The sequence below is a fragment of the Microcebus murinus genome, chromosome 1 (genome assembly GCF_040939455.1).
Source record: "Microcebus murinus isolate Inina chromosome 1, M.murinus_Inina_mat1.0, whole genome shotgun sequence".
Lineage (NCBI taxonomy): Eukaryota > Metazoa > Chordata > Mammalia > Primates > Cheirogaleidae > Microcebus > Microcebus murinus.
Window position 1 is genome coordinate 153629053 of NC_134104.1, and position 22393 is coordinate 153651445.

At 40.8% G+C, this 22393-nt stretch overlaps 1 protein-coding gene across 32 annotated transcripts in view; it reads right to left on the reverse strand.

Moving 5' to 3' along the window:
* The window catches only part of MAP4 (microtubule associated protein 4), a 194608-nt gene that overhangs the window by 25712 nt on the left and 146503 nt on the right, over positions 1–22393 (reverse strand). For all 32 annotated transcript variants that reach the window (XM_076007224.1, XM_076007209.1, XM_076007201.1 and 29 more), the window contains one exon: positions 701–807. In XM_076007224.1, the coding sequence (XP_075863339.1) occupies positions 701–807 (107 nt within the window). The remainder of the gene's footprint in view (positions 1–700; positions 808–22393) is intronic.

Here is a 22393-nt window from a genome sequence, read left to right on the forward strand (position 1 = left end):
CTCGGCCTCCCAGAGTGCTAGGATTACAGGCGTGAGCCACCGCGCCCGGCCTATTTTTATTTATTTTTGAGACAGAGTCTCACTCTGTTGCCTGGGCTAGAGTGCTGTGGCATTAGTCTAGTTCACAGCAACCTCAAACTCCTGGGCTTAAGCAATCCTCCTGCCTCAGTCTCCCAAGTAGCTGGAACTACAGGAATGCGCCATGTCTGCCTAATTTTTTCTATATTTTTAGTTGTCCAGGTAATTTCTTTCTATTTATAGTAGAAACGGGGTCTCACTTTTGCTCAGGCTGGTCTCAAACTCCTGAGTTCAAACAATCCTCCTGCCTCCTAGAGTGCTAGGATTATAGGAGTGAGACATTGCACTCGGCCTATATTCCCTTTTTATGAATGGAGATTTCACAATCTCTTTCAGAATACTTCTGAAATTATTCTTTTGGTTGTTGTTAAGGGAGGCAGAAACTTCTGTAGGACATTTTTACAGACATATAGCAGGGTCAAGGACAGCAATTTTAAAGTTTGGTTTTAGGCCACTCTGGTAAAATGGGAACATAAAATATTTTCTAAACACATCCAAATGTGAGGAAGGACTCACAATAGCTCAGAAAAAAGAATTTTGTTCACAATTCAAGCAATAATAGCAGAAGATACTATATTTAAAAATTATATGAGTAGAAGATAATCACCATTCTGGCACCTACCTTTGTTTTCTTCTCTGGGCTTGGTGGGAGCTCCTTGTTTGGTGGGGTGGTGATGTCATTTCCGGTCACACTCACAGCAGGCCGTCCTTCTTCAGCCCTGGCTATTCCTAAGGGGAAGGAGGTGGGAATTATAATAAGCAAATGCTTTTCACACTCATATTGAAAATGGAAGGCTTAGCAAAGACAAACCACTAACTAGCATTACATTCTGGAAAAAAACCCACAAGGCTGTGCTGCTGAAATGTGGACAACTCTCCCAAGTTCTCATTGTGAGGATAGTTTTTAGATTCTACAGATTCAGGGATCTTGTCCCTGTGGAGAACCAATCTACGTGGGATTAGCACAAATGATCAGTGGAAAGAAATGGCCCTCAAAGTTTGGTTTCCCTTCCCTGGAGACCAGCAAAGGGGTTCTGTCTCCCAGCCACTAGCTCCTGGAGCACATGGGACAAAAACCTCTTCTACCAGAGTCTATCTCTTGGGATAAAGGTTGCGGAGAGATGGGGTAAGAGCCAGATGATCATTCAATGTCCTCCCTTTCCCTCCTTTTCCTGTATAGAGGACGTGAGATTAACTTGATCTAGTTCTAGCAGTGACCCAGATTTCCAACAAGGCCAAGGAGACCCGTGGAACCAGACCCATGGCCAGAAATAAAGTCTACTGCCTAAAGTAGTATAGCCTCCTCTCTGTAGAGAGGTTACTCCAGATTTCAAAGGACTACACTTGAAAGCATTAAAAACCATGAAATTTATAACCTTGGTGAGGGGAAGGCCTTCCTGACTAGCACGAATCTACCAACTGCACAAGATAAGTTTGGCTAAAGAAAAAAAAAAACTATAAAAGTCAAAAGGCAAATGACAAACAGAATATTTGAACCTCATGTCAAAGACAAAGAGTTTATTCCCACAAATTAATAATTCCTAAAAAAGCCAACAGTCCACTAGAAAAATGGCCAAAAGTATATGAGCAGTTTATAGAAAAAGAAATAAAAATGTCTTTTAAAAATGTGAAAAAGTGGAGGGAGGGTAGGCAAGGGCATTATTCAAAACCTTAAAATGTCTAATCTTAAGTAAAATAGAAAGTAAAAATTAAAACCACACCAAAATGCCATCTTAAAACTAACATATTTTCAAAAGTTCTAAAATTTGAGAATAACTGTTGGGGACAATATGGGGACATATACTCGGTAGGTGTGCGAACTGGTACAACCAATAGGCAGGGCAGCCTGGTAGTATCTCTGAAAATCACAGGTGCTAATAAAATATAGTCCAGAAATACAATTCTAGAAATTTATCTTTTTTTTTTTTTTTTTTGAGACAGAGTCTCACTTTGTTGCCCAGGCTAGAGTGAGTGCCGTGGCGTCAGCCTAGCTCACAGCAACCTCAAACTCCTGGGCTCGAGTGATCCTTCTGCCTCAGCCTCCCGGGTAGCTGGGACTACAGGCATGCGCCACCATGCCCGGCTAATTTTTTATATATATATCAGTTGGCCAATTAATTTCTTTCTATTTATAGTAGAGACGGGGTCTCGCTCTTGCTCAGGCTGGTTTCGAACTCCTGACCTTGAGCAATCCGCCCGCCTCGGCCTCCCAAGAGCTAGGATTACAGGCGTGAGCCACAGCGCCCGGCCTAGAAATTTATCTTAAAGGTATATTTGCACACCAGCAAAACTGGTTAAAATAATAATGCAGAAGTATCAATGTAATCTCTAAATCTGAAAAAATAAGCATGAAGAAACTTTTATGACTGATATGGAATGATCTATATTCAGTGAGGGAAAGAAAAGCAAACCATATATATATAACATGAAACTATTTGTCTAGAAAATGGATGGGGGAAATATACTATTGCAAATACACTTATATATGCATTTTTTTTTTTTGAGACAGAGTTTATCTTTGTTGCCCAGGCTAGAGTGCTGTGGCATCAGCTTAGCTCACAGCAACCTCAAACTCCTGGGCTTAAGCAATCTTTCTGCCTCAGCTTTCCGAGTGACTGGGACTACAGGCATGTGCCACCACGCCCAGCTAAATTTCTTTGTATTTTTAGTAGAGACGAGGTCTTGCTCTTGCTCAGGCTGGTGTCTTACTCCAGAGCTCAAACAATCCACCCGCCTCAGCCTCCCAGAGTGCTAGGATTACAGGCATGAGCCACCACACCTGGCCTGTATACACATTTTTAAAGAACCTTTGGAAGGATCATAATTAATGATTTAACATAACAGTATTTGTGGAGGGGGAAGGATGAAATACAATCTAGGATGTTAGGAGGCTTAAAAACTTTTTGAGAAATAATTAAACAGATTCACAAGAAGTTCCAAAGAAATATATAGTGAAGGTCCCTGGTACCCTTTCACCCAGCCTCTCCCAATGTTGACATCTTACATAAGTATAGTATACTATCAAAACCAGGAAACTGAGACAATCTACAGAACTTACTCAGATTTTTCCAGTTTTACATGTATTAATACTTGTGTGTGTAGTTCTATACAATTTTATCTCATGTGTAGCTTTGTGTAACTACCCCCAGCAATCAACACACACTACTATCCCATTACCACAGGGCTCCTTCATGTTACCCCTTTATAGCCACATCTACCCCCCCCTTTTCTAATCTCTAAATCTTTAGCAACTACTAATAGGTTCTCCATCTCTATAATAACTTCCAGTACTATGTTCTGTAAGTGTGATATGACCAGACATCCTTGCCTGTTTCCAATCTTAGGGGGAAAGTACTCAGTCTCTCGCTGTTAGGTATGATTTTAGCTGTAGGCTTTCTATAAATGCTCTTCATCAAGTTGAGTAGATTCTCCTCTATTCCTAGTTTGCTGAGAATTTTATATTGAATGGTGTTGGATTTTGTTTGATGATTTTCTGCTTATGATTTTTCTTCTTCAGACTTTGATGTGGTGGATTACTGTTATTCATTTTATTTTGATTAATGAACAGCCTTGCATATCTGAAATAAATCCCACTTGGTCACTGTGCATAATTCATTATATTACTAGATGATACTTGCTAATTTTTTTTTTAGAAATTCTTGCATCTAAGTTTATGAGAGATATTAGTCTAAAGTTTTGTATTTTTAATTTTTTTTTGGCACTGTCTTTGTCTGGTTTTGGCATAATGATAATACTGACCTCATAAAATTGAGTTAGAAAGTATTCTCTCCTCTTCCATTTTCTGGAAAGGAGTGTGTGAAATTCAAATGTATGATAAAATTTTCCAATGAAACCATCTGGGCGGCTGGGCACGGTGGCTCACGCTTCTAATCCTAGCACTCTGAGAGGCCAAGGCAGGTGGATCACTCAAGGTCAAGAGTTTGAAACCAGCCTGAGCAAAAGTGAGGCCCCATCTCTACTAAAACTAGAAAGAAATTAATTGGCCAACTAAAAATATATAGAAAAAATTAGCCAGGCATGGTGGCGCATGCCTATAGTCCCAGCTACTCAGGAGGCTGAGTCAGGAGGATCACTTGAGCCCAGGAGTTTGAGGTTGCTGTGAGCCAGGCTGACACCACGACACTCTAGCCTGGGCAACAGAGTGAGACTCTGTCTCAAAAACAAAACAAAACAAAACAAAAAAAACCCATTTGGGCTGAGGATTTTGTTTTCAGGAACTTTTAAAGTATAAATTCAATTTCTTTCTTTTTTTTTTTTGAGACATAGTCTCTCTTTGTTGCCCAGGCTAGAGTGAGTGCCGTGGTGTCAGCCTAGCTCACAGCAACCTCAAACTCCTGGGCTCAAGCAATCCTCCTGCCTCAGCCTCCAGAGTAACTGGGACTACAGGCATGTGCCACCACACCCGGCTAATTTTTTCTATATATATTAATTGTCCAATTAATTTCTTTCTATTTATAGTAGAGACAGGGTCTCGCTCTTGCTCAGGCTGGTTTCAAACTCCTGAACTCGAGCAATCTGCCCGCCTCGGCCTCCCCGAGTGCTAGGATTACAGGCGTGAGCCACCACGCCTGGCCCCAGCTAGCATTTTAATTTAATATTTTAATGACCCTCTTGCCTTAGCAACCTGAGTAGCTAGGACTACAGGCCACCACATCTGGCTAATTTTTCTTATTTTTTATAGAAACAGGGTCTTACTATATTGTCCAGACTGGTCTCCAACTTTTGGCTCAAGCAATCCTCCCATCTCAGTCTTCCAAAATGCTGGGATTACAGGCATGAGCCACTGTGCCTAGCTCCCTTTTAATTTTTTAAATAATGTTTTTGAATATATTACTTTGTATAGTTTTCTTAGTGGTTGCTTTAGGTATTACAATATACATACAGCCTATTGGTATTAAAGTTTTATCACTGTGAATGAACTACTAAAATCTGACTTCCATTTCACTTTTAAAATATAATGTCTTAAATATTTTCTCTTCATATATTGAGTACTATATCATCAAATATGATTTTAAAGCTTATAAGGAGGATAGACTATTATATTTACCTATTCTATTGTTGTTTTCATTTTTGAAATTCCAAGCCTCCTCCTATTATCAAATCTTATCTTTTTGGAGAACTTCCTTTAGCCATTCTCTAAGGTTATATCTACTAGCAACAAATTCTCCTAGTTTCCTTTATCTAAGAATGTCTTTATTTCCCTTTCATTCCTGATGGAATGTTTTACCAAAGAATTTGCAGTTGACAATTCTTTTCTTTTAGCTCTTGAAAAATGCTGTGCCCTTCTTTTTGCCCTCCATACTTACTGATAAGAAAATTGCTGTTTCCCCATGGGTAATGCATCACTTCTCTTTGGTTGTTTTTAAAACTTTTGTCTTTGTCTTTAGTTTACAAGTCTAATTAGCAGAAGTCTTGGCATGAATTTCTTTGCATCTATGCTATTTGGGATTTGTTCAGTTTCTTGCATCTATACGTTTATGTCTTGTCATATTTGGGAAGTTTCCAGTCATTATTTTTTTTTTTTTTTTTTTTTATATTTTTTTATTCAACCCCAATCTCGTTGCTTGATATTTTTTTTAACAGTTGTTCACCCTTGCATTGTTTCTCCTCTCTGGGATTCTGATGATACAAATAAATGTTAGATCTTTTGTTATTGTCCCACAGGTCTCTGAAGATCTTTTACCCCCCAGTCTATTTTCTCTGTTGTTCAGACAGAATAAATCCTATTGATCTTTCTTCAAGGTCACTGATTATCTTCTGTCATCTCCAGTTTGCTATTGAGCCCATCTAACAAGTTTTAAATTTTAATTATTACATTTTCCATATCTATAATAATTTTTTTTTTTTTTTTGAGACAGAGTCTTGCTCTGTTGCCAGGGCTAGAGTGCCGTGGCGTCATACTAGCTGACAGCCATCCCCTGCCTCAGCCTCCCGAGGAGCTGGGGCTACAGGCATGTGCCACCACGCCCAGCTAATTTTTTCTTTTTTCTCTTTTTTGTTTGAGACAGAGTCTCACTTTGTTGTCCAGGCTAGAGTGCCGTGGCGTCAGCCTAGCTCACAGCAACCTCAAACTCCTGGGCTCAAGCAATCTTTCTCCCTCAGCCTTCCATGTAGCTGGGACTATAGGCATGCGCCACCACCCCCAGCTAATTTTTCTATATATTTTTAGGTGTTCAAGTAATTTCTTTTCTATATATTTTTTTATTTTTTAGTAGAGACGGGGTATTGCTCTTGCTCAGGCTGGTCTCTAAACTCCTGAGCTCAAATGATCCACCCACCTCAGCCTCCCAGAGTGTTAGGATTACAGGTGTGAGCCACCGCACCTGGCCTAATTTTTTCTATTTTTAGTAGCGATGGGATCTCACTCTAGTTCAGGCTGGTCTCAAACTCCTGACTTGAAGCAATCTTCCTGCTTCGGCCTGCCAGAATATTAGGATTACAGGCATGAGCCACCGCACCTGGCTTAAAAAAAATTTTTTTTTCCATGAAAAAATGCTGAATGAAAAAATTTGGTTCTTTTTATAACTTGTTTCTTTCCTGAGATTTTCTAGTTTCTTATTTGTTTCAAGAGAATTCATAATTGCTTGTTAAAGCAGTTTTGTGATGGTTGCTTTAAAATTCTAATTTTGTATTTTTGCAGGCAATCACCATGCTTCTATTTAGTATGTAGGTTCTGGCTGTAGTTCTACTGATTCTTTAGTTTTCAGAGCCCTTGCAATGCAATTGTGGCCTGCTGTGTTCTGGCTCTGCGGAGGCTCTCATTTAATCCCTGCTGATATTGCCTAAAAGGGCTGAAGGCACTTAACCCATGCAACTAGGTGGAAGCTGAGTGATGCTGGACCTATTGAATGAAGAGAGCTTCTCCTGGCCTGTTCTTTGGCTGCCTAGAGCAGGGAGACTTCCTGTTTGATCTCTGCAGGAGCTGCTGGGAGCAGGAAGTACCTACCTGGGCTGCTTTCTGCTGCTAGGGGAAAGGAGGTGAAGGAAACTTACCAAAGTCTCCTTCTGCCACTGAGTAGAGGGCTGTAAGACACCAGGCCTATAGTGCCGCTGGTGCTTTCAGCTGGTAGGAAACAGGGCATGGGCCTCCCTGTAGTTGCTGGCAGGGTGGTGTGGAATGTACAATGGGTAGGCACTCGTGGGCTCTACTGACCCTGTACCTTGTAGGCAGAATGAGCCCACTGCTGAGTATGGGTAGGGTCCTGAGATCCCTATCCAGTCTGCCTTCTTTCTACCTGTCAGACTCCTTTATGGAATTCTATTAAATTACTTCTAGGATATTTAGTTATATTCACAGGGGAGGAGCAGGAAAGTGAGTTGATACCATCTTGTCTTGATAGGAGGTTTTCTAATGTAGAGCTTTTTGTACTTTTTGATGTTTGAATCACGTGTGTTTTTAGTCAAAAACTGATTTTTTTCTAGTTTTAAAAATGTGAAGGGAAAAAAACAAATCCAACAACTATGTAAGTCTGGCAATGCCTTTTTTCTATAGCAAGTTGAAAGAAGATCTTACCAAATGTGTGACTTGTTGCCACTGGTCCCAGACCACTATGAATTTTTTCAACAGACATAGGATTTTTCGGTAAACAATATGAACGCTTCATGAAGTCTTACTGCCTATGACATAGACATGTAGTATCTCAACCTGTACAAATAAATGTACCTGTGCATAAGCACAAACTGCTATTTCTCTCCCAGATGGTACTGCCTACCTAGACCCTTCTCCTTTTTCCCAGGTATACACCAGGCAATTGCTAGAGACCACCACCCAAATGTCCCCAGAGTTTCACAAAAGAATGTCTGAAAGGGAACTCATTAACTCTTTCACAAAACTCCTGTCTTCTGTTGGATCTTTCCATTATTTGTACCACTACCTGCTGAGAAAACCAGGCTCAAAATCATACCATAAGCTTTGACTCTTTTCTTTCACACCTTCCACATCCAATTTTCAATTCCAGTTATTTTAACCTGTTATATTTCCTCTATCATGTCCTTAATGTTTTACCTGCCACTACCTGAATTGAACTGTCCTAATAGGATTTTTGTCTTCAATTCTCTTTTCTCCAGTTCATCTCACCTACTGAGAACAGGCAAGTCTTCCCAAAGTTGATCTTGACCTACTTTATTTGCCATGATAGGCAGTCACCACAGGTTTTTGAACATGGAAGGAAGGTGGGGCATTTGAAGCTTAGCAAGATTGGGTCTAATTTCTAGAATTTTCTTCCATTATTTCTTGCCACATATGTAAAGACAGCTTTGGACTGTTTCCTTAACCCATACTCTCTCCTCTAGAGAAGCCTCCAGGTGAGTGAAGTGGGTGGGTTTAAATGGCTAAGATAGCTTAAGAAGGCCATGGGACCTGGTACACAGTTGACTGGACCAAGCTGAGCTAATAAGACATATTGACTTGGTCACTTTCTAGTAGGACTAAGACATGGAAATGGCAGTCAAACAACCTTGAGTCCCCGAGACATACATTAAACAAAGCTGGCCACAGCGCCCAAACCATGGCAACCCAACGCTATTCTGTCCTGAGCAGAACAGAGTCACAAAGGAAGCCAAAAGAGATGACAGAGGAAATACTGTTTCTAGAAGAGAAGAATGGAACACATGTGCAGGGAGAAGCAGAGGCCCCAAGAGAGACATACAAAATAGCTATAGCCTGGCAATACTTCCTGCAGTTGGATTCCCCAAGATTCTTCTATATCCTGTCAATAAATACTTCTTAAATAAATTTTAATTTCTCTGAGTGTGTTTCTGTTCTTTGCAATCACATAATCCTCAAGGGAATGTCCCATAAAGACACTAACATGAGCTGTCTAGGCTTCATACTTTTGCTTATGTGAGTTCCTTTGCCTGGAAGTCTTTCCCTCTGCATTGTTAGCAATCCTAGGTTTTCAAGGCCCAGCTCAAATATGACCTCCTCCAAAATGTTTCCATGATTCACAACCCTCTCACTGTCTCCTACTAGATCATAAGTTGCTTGAGAACAAGTACCGTTTCCAGTGCCCGGATGGTGACCAGCAAATGGTAGGCATGTTGAATGAACCTATCTTTATATAGTTTTATCTACACAGTGGTTAGCAAAGCTTGCATTCAAGCATTTATCAGGTGAATGGATACATGTTTTTTTCCTATTAGCATGAACTTCTGTTAGTTTGAACTAGAATGAACTTGTTCTAAAACAAACAAAGGTCTTCATTCATTATTACCTGGAAGGTATATGGTGCTGAACTAGGCACCTGGAGAATCAATAAAAGAAAGAAAAAGTCCTGTCCAGGAGTAGTTGACAGTTCTCTGCCACAGCTAGAAACAAACATCAGCATGGCATTCCTGAATGTTTGTGATCCCGGAGTTGTAAGAAACCATAGAGGAAATATGAAGACTTTCTGCCCATTTGCATTTAAAAAACCCCACAAAAACCTGTCAGTCTTCAGGAGTCCTATTCTACTTACCACTCCTCTAGAAAATACCACTTATTTTTAGAGAAATTGAGTAAAAAATTTCTTTTTCCTTTTGTTTTTTTTTTTGAGACAGAGTCTCACTCTGTTGCCTGGGCTAGAGTGCCATGGCGTCAGTGTAGCTCACAGCAACCTCAAACTCCTCAAGCAATCCTACTGCCTCAGCCTCCCGAGGAGCTGGGACTACAGGCATGCATGTGCCACCATGCCTGGCTAATTTTATATATATATTTTTAGTTGTCTGGCTAATTTCTTTTTATTTTTTTAGTAGAGATGGGGTCTTACTCTTGCTCAGGATGGTAAAAAATTTTCATTAAAATGTACTCTTTTTCAGGTCCTATAAAAGAGAATATTTTTTACAAACAAAACACATGTTTTAAATCCTCTTAAACAAGCTTGTGAATCATGGCCTTTAACTCTAACTAGACTCAGAGAAAAACAAGCTTTTTTACACCCCAACAATAAGAGCCATGGGGGATGGGAAATGGGGAAGAAAAGAAAGGGCCAGGAAGAAAGACAGAGAAGGCAGTCACAAAGACCATAACACTTAGCTGTTTATTAAGTTGCAAGTCTCTCTTTCTCTCTCCACTTTCTCTTTCTTCTCCTTCTCCCCACAAATCCTCCCAAAACACATAGAGAAAGAGAAAACTAGAAGCTAGATTGGGTCAAACATGAAGAACAGGAAAAGAATATTAAATAGCCAGCTTTAAAAGGCTCCTTTTCAGCTTGAACAAAAGTAAAACGTTCTCAAAAGCAAAACGGAAAACAGAGCTTCCACTGGACTGTGCAACTTAATGAGAGGAGGCTAGTGCTGATAAACTCATTGTGAATCTACACAAAGTGACAGATTTTTCAGGCAAGGAAATCAATCAGTTGCAATCGGTTGATTTAGAGCTCAGGAGTCATTTGGTTCAAACCAATGGAGAGCTGAGGGATGGGAGGATGGGGGATGGGGTGGGCGGGATGATTGAGGTCAAAAAAGGGACTTCAATTTTTATGCCCACCATCCTCTGACCCCATTCGACCCCCAACCCATTCAGCCCACATCCTCAATCTACACTATTTGTCATGCCAGCAGATATTCAGCTTGACCCAGCCAGATTCACTTTGTTCTCTTTCTCGCCTCACTCCCAGCAAGCTCCCAACACAAGGGAATTAAGCTTTCCCCAGGCAGTCACAGACTCCAGCAGTAAAAAGCTGCCTAATGCTCCTGCCGGTAATCTGTCACTTTGGTTCCTTCCTTGCTGTCTGCTTGTTCCCAATGGAGGCAAAATTTAGAAACATACCATCACGTGGGGTCTCTTCACACAGGAACGACAGAGTGCTCTGGGTTGTGGTGACCTCAATTTCTTTCTTCCCTGCCAGAGCTGCCTGCCCTGGCTGTTTCTCTCCTCTCTGGCAGACTTGGGAGCATGAATCAATTCTTGCTTCACTAATATCTTCCTGTCCTTTTTCCTTGCTGCTTCCTTCAGGAATTTGCTCCAGCTTACTATGGAGATATAACCCACCAGTGCCGAGTTCCTTCTTACCAGAGCTGCTGCTGCTGTTGCTGAAATGGGTCAATTCTTCTCTCTTCTCAGCCACTGGTTCCTCACAGATGAAAGGAGGTATCTCATTAGTAGACACGATGGGCAGTTCCCCAGGGCTCAATTTGTAGCTAGCTGTCTGTTCTTCAGCCACTGTCATGGAGCGCCTGATGGCAGGAGCACCCAGGTTTCTGGGTGTGGGACTAGGCACTGGGCCAGTGGTGGGAGACAGCAGGCCAGAAGAAAGCTCTTCTCGGGCAGGAAGTTCAGGGTACTTATCTGCAAGGTTGACAGCTGGGGGAACTGAGAGGTGAGAACATTCAGACAGGGCTCGACGCATGGCCTTTTTCTGCTGGGGGGGTTGATCGAGTACGCCCCCCTCATCGGTAGAACCCAATTTCTCCAACTCTTTATCATTGCCTCTGATGTGAGAGCTTGCATTCAAATATTCCTGGGTGAACTCCACCATAGTGATTGGTGGAATGCCAGGGGGTGAATGCTCAATAATGGGGGCCGGGTGGGCTATAGTTGCCAGCAGTGGGGACTCACATTTAAACTGCCCAGAGTTATCCTTCATCACTCCAATCACCGGGCAGCCAGGGGTGATGCCATTCTTCTCTCCTGGAGTTGCTTCTCTTGATCTCTGAGGGCCTTGAGCCACAGGATGAAAGTTGGGGTTCCAAACACTGGTTTCCTGCTCCTTAACGTATTGGGTGGGGGTGTCAGCAGCCCCAGGGAAATCCAGATCAGGCTGGCTCTTGGTCTCTAGTCCATTCTTCCCTGCCACCTTCCCTTGAACGGTAGTGGTTTTGTTTTTATCTGCCCCCTCTATGAGTCCCAGATGGAACTCGCCTGTCTTCTGGTGAACTGAGTTCCCCTCCGAAGGGTGGCAGGTTTCTGAAATCACATACCTGCTCTGAAGGTGACCCGAGGTTGCTTGATACTCCTTGTCCTGCACTTCAATGCTGTGCTCTTTGTCTAGCTTCCCCTCAAAAAAGCAGAGCTTACTCTGCTCCAGGAAGCTGGCATTCTTCACAAGCCCGTCTTTCAGCTTCCCGTCCATGCTGACATTCAGCCCAATTTCATTCAGTTTGCCCTCTGTCCTCTGCCACTCAAATCCAGCTTGACTGATTTCTTTTGGGGAGTCCATTCGGCACTCTGCAGGCTTGTCGTTACCAAGCTGGCTGTACGCGGCAGTGAGAGAGGCTGGCTGCTTGTCTGAGAGCGACATCGTCTCTTCCACTGTTCTCCCCCCTCTCGCTCCCTGGAGCTCTAATACCACCTACGATCACACAGAGCTGGCAGTGACATCACACCAAGTCTCCAGTATTCATGACAAAACCCATCTTTCCCCCAATCCTCCTCTCTCCTCAAGCAGTTGGGTGCTAAATGTATTTACCAATGTGAAAGAAAAAAAGGAAGGAAGAAAAAAATGAATGAAAGAGAAAGAAAGGAAGGAAACTGCTGCTTTCTGCACAACCAAATGCTACCATTAATCTGAAAATGTAATTTCCTGTAAACTAGCACTCGTTTAGATCTGCAATTTAAAATATAGTGTGGTGCCAATCTGGGCACTGAGGATAGTAATTAATCTGGCTTTCACCGATATAGAAACATATATACCCACACATTCAATTACCTGATACTATGCCCACCCTTTCACATTCACCCACTCGAAAAACTGTTCTAAAAATAAGCAAGACTCATTTGCCAATCCCCAGCTATAACTACAGAAGAACAATGAATCCAGGAAATTGCTCAAATTTTCACTTAAAAATACACCTTAATGTAGTATCAAAATCGCAAGCATTCAATTCTCAGAGGAAGAGTGAGTTTGCTGTCATGGCAATTTATCAAATTCACTTGAAAACTGACTTGAATGGGGTACCCCAAACCCAGTGAGAATTCTGTCTATAGCTCTACATTATGGAAGAGTTTAATAAAACGTTCATATAAAGACTTCGATGATCGGGGCTTTGGGGACATATATTCCAATTGTAAGACATTTGTGTGACAATACCCCTTATGCTTTTATTCTCGTCTCTGCTCCACCTTGGTTCCTTGGATGAGCTGGGTTGCTCCCTCCTGCACCAACCCTACTCTGTGTGACCTACCAATCTCGTAGGTGCCATGTGAACATACAAGGGGCAGTTCATCTTCTTCTGACCTTTAGACTTAGGGACTCTAACAATCTATGGCTTGGAGTTTTTCCTGCCTTTCAGAGACTACTGCCCCTGTTTAATTCAGCATGGTCTTTTGCTACCCTGGGCTCTGAGCTTACAAATTGTACATTTGGGACTGAGGGATCCATAAAACAACATTCCTCAAAAAAAAAAAAAGTCACACTGTAAGGATAGGCCATATTCTACTTTGAACAAAACTGATTTTTGTTATCTAGCCTGTAAATTACTATCTTAAACTAACATAGGACATTGTGAAATAGTCTATTAGGAATTCAAAAGAAGTCTTTTTTCAAGATGAAGGTGGATTTTTTTTTAAGCCATTTGCCATCACCTGCAATGATTTGGTTATAGTTTTTAATAATGTGTTTAGAAAAAAAAGGGAAAGTTAGGATTGTTCCATCTCAGGTCTAGAAAATGTGAAAAGATTACCAAGGTCCTGCCCAGGAAAGCTTGCTAAACTAGAGTTTCTGTCCCCAAGAACTTGCTTTCTGTATTCCTCATATCACTCATATTATTTATTTAAGTCCCCAAACTAGAGTGCAGGAATCAACCTTATATGTCTTTTGCATTAACTTTAGTACCTGACACAGGGCTGTGGTCATGGTCAGGAGTGGCAGTGTTGCACTGCTGAATAAAATGTGAATTTCCATTTAACCTTTGTCCTGAACATGAACTGAGCCTCATACACACTTCTTCCTTTTGGTCTTAAGTATTTTAGTAGCAATACATGACAAAGCATACTAAAGGTTAACTGGCAAGGAACCAGGTTTCTATCCTCTACAGCAAAGCTCTCGCTAAGGAAAAGGAAGTGACGTATCACAAAATGAAGGGGGTGCCAGGAAGGTCACGATTCTAATTAATAACAGGAAAAAAATATGAGGAGAGTCTTGGGAGTCTTGGTGATGAAACACAGTAGAATTCTGGCTTTCTTACTGTTTTTATACATATAACTGAATAATAAAGTATGTGTAATGTGTGATGAAAATTATTAAAATCTGGGGGTGGGGAAGGTGGTGTTGCAATGCAGGCCAAATACACCAGAAGCAAAAGTTTGGAAAATACCTTAGAGATCAGATAAGCCTCAACATAACACTACTCACTTAAAAATTAGTCACCTCCACCAACACATACTCCTTCAATTTACTGACATCTTTTATTTTTGTGTTACAGGGAAAAATTAATTTGGCTTAGAGTTAGAAGACCAGATTTTAAAATCTATCTGTACAGAGTCAATAGTTAAGATTCTGCTAAGTGATAAAACCCATGGAATAAAAAAAAAATTCTGAGAAATTCATTTAATTGCTCCTAGCTTTGGTTTCTTCATTTATTAAATGATGGGACTCTTAGGTACCTTCCAGTTTGACAGTTTTTAACACTCTCACATCTCAGTAAAATGGTTGAAACAACTATTCAAGGAATCATGGTCTGCTGCTATGTCCAACTCACCAGGTGATTTTAAACTTGCGGCTCCGGTAGCTAGTATGTTTAGTAATCCTCCTGCCTTATGTGAGGGTGTAGTCTGTTGGCAGAGGCATGAATGGGGAGTAGGAGTGGTGATATACAGCACCACGTCTGAAGAAAGGGGCAGTCTGAGTTGGCTCTCATATTCTAAAGGGGCAGAAAATACCTAGGCAAAGAAAAAGCATGGAAACTTGTTCCTTAGAGCCAAGTATTTTTAGTTCTAACCAGCCTACCCAGCTCCACTAGTTGCCTTCCTCCCAAAAAGCTAAGCCAGTAATTTGAATTGCAAGTCCCTGCTACCTTTAAATCCCACATATCCTGCCTCAATAATTCCATCCATAAATAGCAGATTGTAAAATGTGAACCAGCCAAAAGATCAGAAGCAGGAACCAGGAGAATGAAGTTGGCCAGTCACAAATGAGCACAGAGTCCAGATTATAGTACATACTATATAGATCAAAAATGGTCAACTTCAAGGAAGATAATGATGAGGTCAACATGTAGCTACTGGACCAAGCAGAGGCCTCAAAGTTACAAGGTCAAAGAGACGGAGAGTTAGAAGAAGTAATCTGGGGTTTTGGGGCCAAGAAGTTTAAGCCCAGACAAATGGCAAGTACCCAGACACCATGTCAGCCAGAGGCTCAGGCATACAGATAAGCTTGGTGGTAACTCAGGGGTCTGAGTACAACAGAACTTAAGGAATTATGGGGATGACTTCAGAATGTGTCCCTAATATAGGTTTAAGGATTGAGATAATATATATTAAAGGCATTTAATAAGGTAGCTAAAACAGAAATACAGAATGTATCTATTAATGCTAGCTTAAAAAAAAAAAGAAAAAACTATAAAGCTGAGCATGGTTGGCTCATGCCTGTAATCTCAGTACTTTGGGAGGCTGAGGTAGGAGGATCACTTGACGCCAGGAGTTCAAGACCACCCTGAGCAATATCGTGAGACCCCCATCTCTACAAAAACAAACAAAAAAATTAGCTAGGTGTGGTGGCATGTGCCTATAGTTCCAGCTACTTAAGAGAGTGAGGTGGCAGTATTGCTTGAGCCCAGGAGTTGGAGGCTACAGTGAGCTATGATTGTGCCACTGCACTTTAGCCTGGGTGATAGAGACCCTGTCTGAAACAAAAAACAAAACAAAATCTACCACCACATATAAGAAATACCATAGAAACCCTAATTTCAATCACTAGTTAACAAATAAGAGAAAAGAAAAGCTAAATCTCAAAATCTGAGGCATTACCTAAAGAAAATAATATTCCATTCCTCAAATCTCTTTCAGGACAAGAGTCATTCTGTTAAAACTGTACTGCAAGGACACTGAAGTATGCATTATAGCACTGAATCAGAATGCTGGAACTCCTCTAATAAGCCTCTCTTTTTACAAGGAAAACAGGGGCCAGAGGGAAAAAGGTAAAGTAGTTTGCCCAAGATCAAATGGTGAAAACTTAATGGAAAAGCCACATAGAAGATACTGGGTTTCCCGCGCCACTAAGCAAAAGATTAATCTTCGTCGCTGGAAGACTCTCCTTTTTAATGTTTTTTTTTAATCAATGAAGAAAAGTACTTTAAGCTTTAATCTGCAAATGTAATTTATTTTTTGTGATTAATTCAAAACTCCCAAATTAATACACAGTATACACACATGTGTGTACGTGTGTGTATGAGGGGTGCAAAAGCAAGTTTAAAATAAAGGAGAAAAAGAAGCAATGCATTTAGTTTCAGTGTTTACCTTGTACCTTAAGCATGGTCTTGTTTTCTTTTAATTATGCAAAGAATGAGTAAGGTGTGAGTGACTTATTCCTTAGCAGTCCTTTGTTACTATTTTCCAGACTCCAGGAACTTGGATTTGTGTTAATGTCTTTGTATACTGCCTTAGCATTTTGGGTTTCCCTTCATGCTGCTTTCAAGTAGGCAGGCAGGTCCTGCCTCACTAAGAAAAAGCAGAGATCCAAATGCTTTTACAGAGGGAAAGGGACAGAGTGGCTTATAGTTTGATTATACTACTGCTTTTGCAATGCTTAACAAGAGATATGGGCCAGGCAGTGGCTCACGCCTGTAATCTTAACACTCGAGGAGGTCCAGGCAAATGGATCATTCAAGGTCAGGAGCTGGAAACCAGTCTGAGCAAGAGTGAGACCCCGTCTCTACTAAAAATAGAAAAAAATTAATTGGCCAACTAAAAATATATAGAAAAAATTAGCTGGGCATTGTGACGCATGCCTGTAGTCCCAGCTACTCGGAAGGCTGAGACAGAAGTATTGCTTGAGCCCAGGAGTTTGAGGTTGCTGTGAGCTAGGCTGATGCCACGGCACTCTAGCCCGGGCAACAGAATGAGACTCTTGTCGAAAAATAAAAAAGAGATCATATGGAACAATAATTAATGGCGTTGTTCCTCTCCAAATGAGGTGATTGCTACTCTGTAAATGATGGGGAAAACCTAGCACAGAATAATTAGTAAAACCTGAGGATAGCCAGGTCGGTGCTCTAGTCCAAATCAGAATTATACACATAATCTCACTCAGGAATGTATATTCACCCACAGGAACAGCTACAGCAAGGAACCCAAACCTCCCAAGCCACAGTGATATGGTATAAAATTAGTGGATGAGGGAAGGTGTGTGAAGTCTTAAAAGAGTGAGCCTGCCCAAGTTAAAAAAAAAAAAAAGTACTTAAGAAGCAGAAGACTTAAATGCTAGCTTCAGCTGCTGTTGGTATTCCTTGTCTTTAGGTTCTATTCCTACTCATTCATAACTCACTTAAATGTCACCTCTGTGGAGTCTCTTTGACAACCTTCCCCCAATTGAGAGTCCTTCATGTTATTACAATACTCTACCCCTTTTTAGGATTTAGAAACTACACTGTAATCTTTTTATTTATATTCCTTTCCTGGGAGCTTCTAGAAGAAAGGAATGTGACCTATTTTTGCTGTGTGGGTGCCCAGCACAGTGCTTGACACACAGTAAGTAAGCTCTCAGAAAAGATCTGCTCAGTGAAAGGATGGATAGATTCCTTTTACACTGCATCTATATCATCTGACCTGATCTTTCCCATCATTAAAGCTGTTTTCAACTCATCCCAAGAGGAGGCAATTTGGAATATCCTTTGGGCTGATGATTTTGAGGTTCTATTCCATTCTGAGTCTGAAGAAAGTACATGAATTCCTGTGTGTCTGGTCAGAAAATAGTTTTTAAGACTCTTAGCAGACTTGTAACGACATGTCAAGCCTCCAAGGGCTTTGGCAGAGCCTGCAGGTCTCTGATCCCAGCAGATGTACTGGCAGATGTTTCTGTTTTTGCCTTGTGCTTAAAGCTAGTATTTAACCTGTTCAGGGCTTTAGTTTTTGTACTTGACAACTGGTTTCTCTGCATTCATTCTCATCAGTTACCAAGGCAACACTACTTTCCAGATTGACCAACTGTTTCTGGTTATTGCCTTCAAGAAATAATTCTAATAAATTATCATTACAATAAAAGTCAATAATTCTACTGATTACAATGACTGATGACATTCTTATAAATAAAAGGTGATGGTTGTGAAGTTACAATCCGGTTGCTTATCTGAAGTGAATGACACATGTGTTTATACATACAAACATATATGCAAAACCATTTCAAAACCATATTCTACTAAATTTTTTTTTTTTTTTGAGACAGACTCTCACTGTTGACAGGTCTAGAGTGCCATGGCGTCAGCCTAGCTCACAGGAACCTCAAACTTCTGGGCTCAAGTGATCCTCCTGCCTCAGCCTCCCGGGTAGGTGGGACTACAGGCATGTGCCACCATGCCTGGCTAGTTGTCCAGTTAATTTCTTTCTATTTTTATTAGAGACAGGGTCTCTTGCTCTTGCTCAGGCTGACCTGATCGTAAGTGATCCACCCTTCTCAGCCTCTCAGAGTGCTAGGATTAGAGGCATGAGCCACTGTGTCCAGCCTATTCTACTAAATTTTAAAAACATTTCTTTCTTTCTTTCTTTTTCTTTCTTTTTTTTTTTTTTGAGACTGAGTCTCGCTTTGTTGCCCAGGCTAGAGTGAGTGCCGTGGTGTCAGCCTAGCTCACAGCAACCTCAAACTCCTGGGCTCAAGCAATCCTTCTGCCTCAGCCTCCTGAGTGGCTGGGACTACAGGCACGCGCCACCATGCCCGGCTAATTTTTTCTATATATATTAATTGACCAATTAATTTCTTTCTATTTATAGTAGAGATGGGGTCTCACTCTTGCTGAGGCTGGTTTCAAACTCCTGACCTCAAGCAATCAGCCTGCCTCGGCATCCCAGAGAGCTAGGATTACAGGCTTGAGCTACCGCGCCTGGCCCTCTATTTAACTTTATTTATTTATTATTTTTGAGACAGAGTCTCACTTTGTTTCCCAGGCTAGAGTGAGTGCCGTGGCATCAGCCTAGTTCACAGCAACCTCAAACTCCTGGGCTCAAGCCATCCTACTGCCTCAGCCTCCTGAGTAGCTGGGACTACAGGCATGCACCACCATGCTTGGCTGATTTTTTCTATATATATTAGCTGGCCAATCAATTCTTTCCATTTATAGTAGAGATGGGGTCTTGCTCTTGCTCAGGCTGGTTTCGAACTCCTGACCTTGAGCAATCCGCCCACCTCGGCCTCCCAGAGTGCTAGGATTACAGGCGTGAGTCACCGCGCCCGGCCTGATTAACTTCTAAAATTTGGGAAGCAAATAGAATGAAAAAATTGAAGCTAGTAATTTGACATATGTGAACCCAAGACATTAAAATGCTTGTAGATGAAAAATCCTCTAAGAAGTACAACTTGAAAATTCTAGGCCTTTATTCTTTTCAGCATAGCATTGACCATCCTATAGCCTCCCCCCTAAACGAAAAGAGAACCATCCAACCAGACTAGGTAGAAAGAAAACCTCTTCCCTCAATTACCTCCTAGCAATAAATCTAAGATCCTCTGCTTGTGGAGGACATAGCCTTTAGGAAGTTTTCCCAATCTCATCTCACAATGCTTCACAGACCTCTGTTTCCCAACTTGACTTAATGGCAGTCACACCACAGTTTGCCACTCCTCCAATATTCCATGCATAGGTACTATGTCTTTACATAAGCTATCCCCTAGAATGCTCTACCTTAATTTTGCTCAGCAAACTCTCAGCCATACTTCCAGACCCACTCATACCCCAGAACCTCCTGTGTGAAGATTTCTCTTGCTCTCCTGGGAGGACTTGGTCCTTTTCTGCCCTGTATTCCCATAGTATATAACTCATACTTCTATTCTCTCTTACCAGAGTAAACCTCTCTTACTACAGTAAAATTGTGTTTATCTCTCCACTCTGAAATCCTTGAGGAGAGTATGTTTTATTACTCTACTTACTGTCCCCTTCATATTTTAAAAAAGTAAATATATCAGCAATACTGAAAATCAGAAGGTAGGTTTTTATCTTATCGTTTTCAGAATCCTCAATGCTATTTGTCAGTCAGAGGGTAAAAGTGAGGTATGAGGGAATGTGAGAAGAAGAACATTCTTTTAAAGTAGGATAATCGACAGTTGCTTGACTCATTTCATTTCAAAGAATAGTTAGATGTTCTGCCCCAACCAAGGTAATAGTAGCACTGACCACACAGGATTCTTTGAAGTGAAAAGAGTTTAGGATAGTGCTGAGTATATAGTAACGGTCAATAAATGGTAGCCATTTTTAGCTGTGTGGCATACAGAGCCCTAACAAATTTCATTAAACATGCTAGTAAGAAAAAAAATCAGAGAATGAGAGGGCAAGTGAGAGGAAAGCAATAAAAAAGGAACTTCACAAATGGCACTAGTTAAGAAAAGACATTACCAAATGGGTACTTCTCCAGTTGTAAAATAGTAGCAAGTTCTAAGATTACAAATGTTTTTTTTCATCTGCCAAGCATATTTTATTTATGTATAAGGGACCTGAAACTGTTAGAATTCTGGGTTTATAAATTACTTCAAGTTTCACACCAAGAGAATTTCTCACCATAAACTGACATTCCCAGCTGCTAGAAGACAGTTGATGGGCTCAAGCAAACTGAAGAAAAAGAAATGAAGCCAGATAAAAAGGAGATCAAGCTTCATTGTGGCAAAGGAAGGGATCCATTTATAGGGATCCCTAACTGTCCCATTTATAATAAGGACATATCAAGTGCACTGTCACTTATGATTCTACATGGTTTCCAGGGAACAACTAATACGGAGTGGATACTAGAATCCAATATGGATTGTCCTTTCAAACTTGTGCTTCCCTTCACAAAAAACACAGTCCCCCAAGAAGTCTTCTTCTGACAAGTTGAGCTCAGACTTCCTGAAGTATCTCATTAATCTCCCTGCTTAGCATAACATGCGTAATATGTGAAGAAACCCTCTACTAAAGTCTCCCTAAACTTGCGAGTGGCATGAAAACATGTAGGAGAGGAAACAGTAAGCTGGAAGAGACTTTATTAATATATTCACTTACCCTACTTCCAAACAGGATAAGAGCAGCACATTCATTTATAATTTAAAAAATGTCATTAGGCATCATGTATATGTAAAGCTCTATACTGAGTGTTAAGAAGAACACATGAATAAATCAAACACAGACTCTGTCTGGAGGAAAAAATGCTAGAGAGAGTTAAAAGACCTAGATTCTAATCCCGAATTAACCTCTGATTCATAATTTATGTCCTCATGATATATCTTTATTTCTCTAGCTATAAAGTGCTTAGTTGGTACACACACATATATATACATACACATATATATATATACACACATACACTACATATATGCATACACAGACATACACCCATACATATTTACTAATTGTTAACCTTCATCTTTTTCTTAAGAATCTAAAACTTCTGGAAGTTTCTTCTGAGGCACAAATAAGGAAGGCATGGGTCTTAGAATCACATAGACTTAGATTCAAATTCTAGCTCTGCTTTGTCAGCTTTGCGGCCTTAACCTTGAGGGCCTCCTTTTCCTCACCTGGAAAATGGAGAGAATCTTTAATAGTATTGTAGTGTGTGTGTGTGTGTGTGTGTGTGTGTGTGTTATCTATCTACCTATCCATAGATAATGAGGCAACTAATATTTACTCAACAAATGGTAGGTGCTATTATTTTTATTAACACTGCTAATAATATCTTTACTACCCAAACATTGAAAACTGTGGATAACACCATATAACCACAGGACAACTGAGGACAAGATATGTAAGAATCACAGGCAATCTAGGAGTAGGGCAGTAACATGAATGATTTGAAGTGAGGAACAAAGATAAATACCAGTGATGGGCTAACACTTGAACACATGATAGGCATATTATGTTGTTGAATACAAAACTCAATATGAAAGACATCAATTCTCCCTAGGATAATCTAGAAACTGATACCAAGAAAAATACTGGCTGGAGTTTTTTTCTTTTTTTTTTACAAAACTATACGAGCCATAAACAAAGAAGAATAAGGCCGGGTGTGGTGGCTCACGCCTGTAATCCTAGCACTCTGGGAGGCCAAGGCAGGCAGATTGCTCAAGGTCAGGAGTTCGAAACCAGCCTGAGCGAGACCCCGTCTCTACTAAAAATAGAAAAAAATTAATTGACCAACTAAAAATATATATACAGGCCGGGCGTGGTGGCTCACGCCTGTAATCCTAGCTCTCTGGGAGGCCGAGGCAGG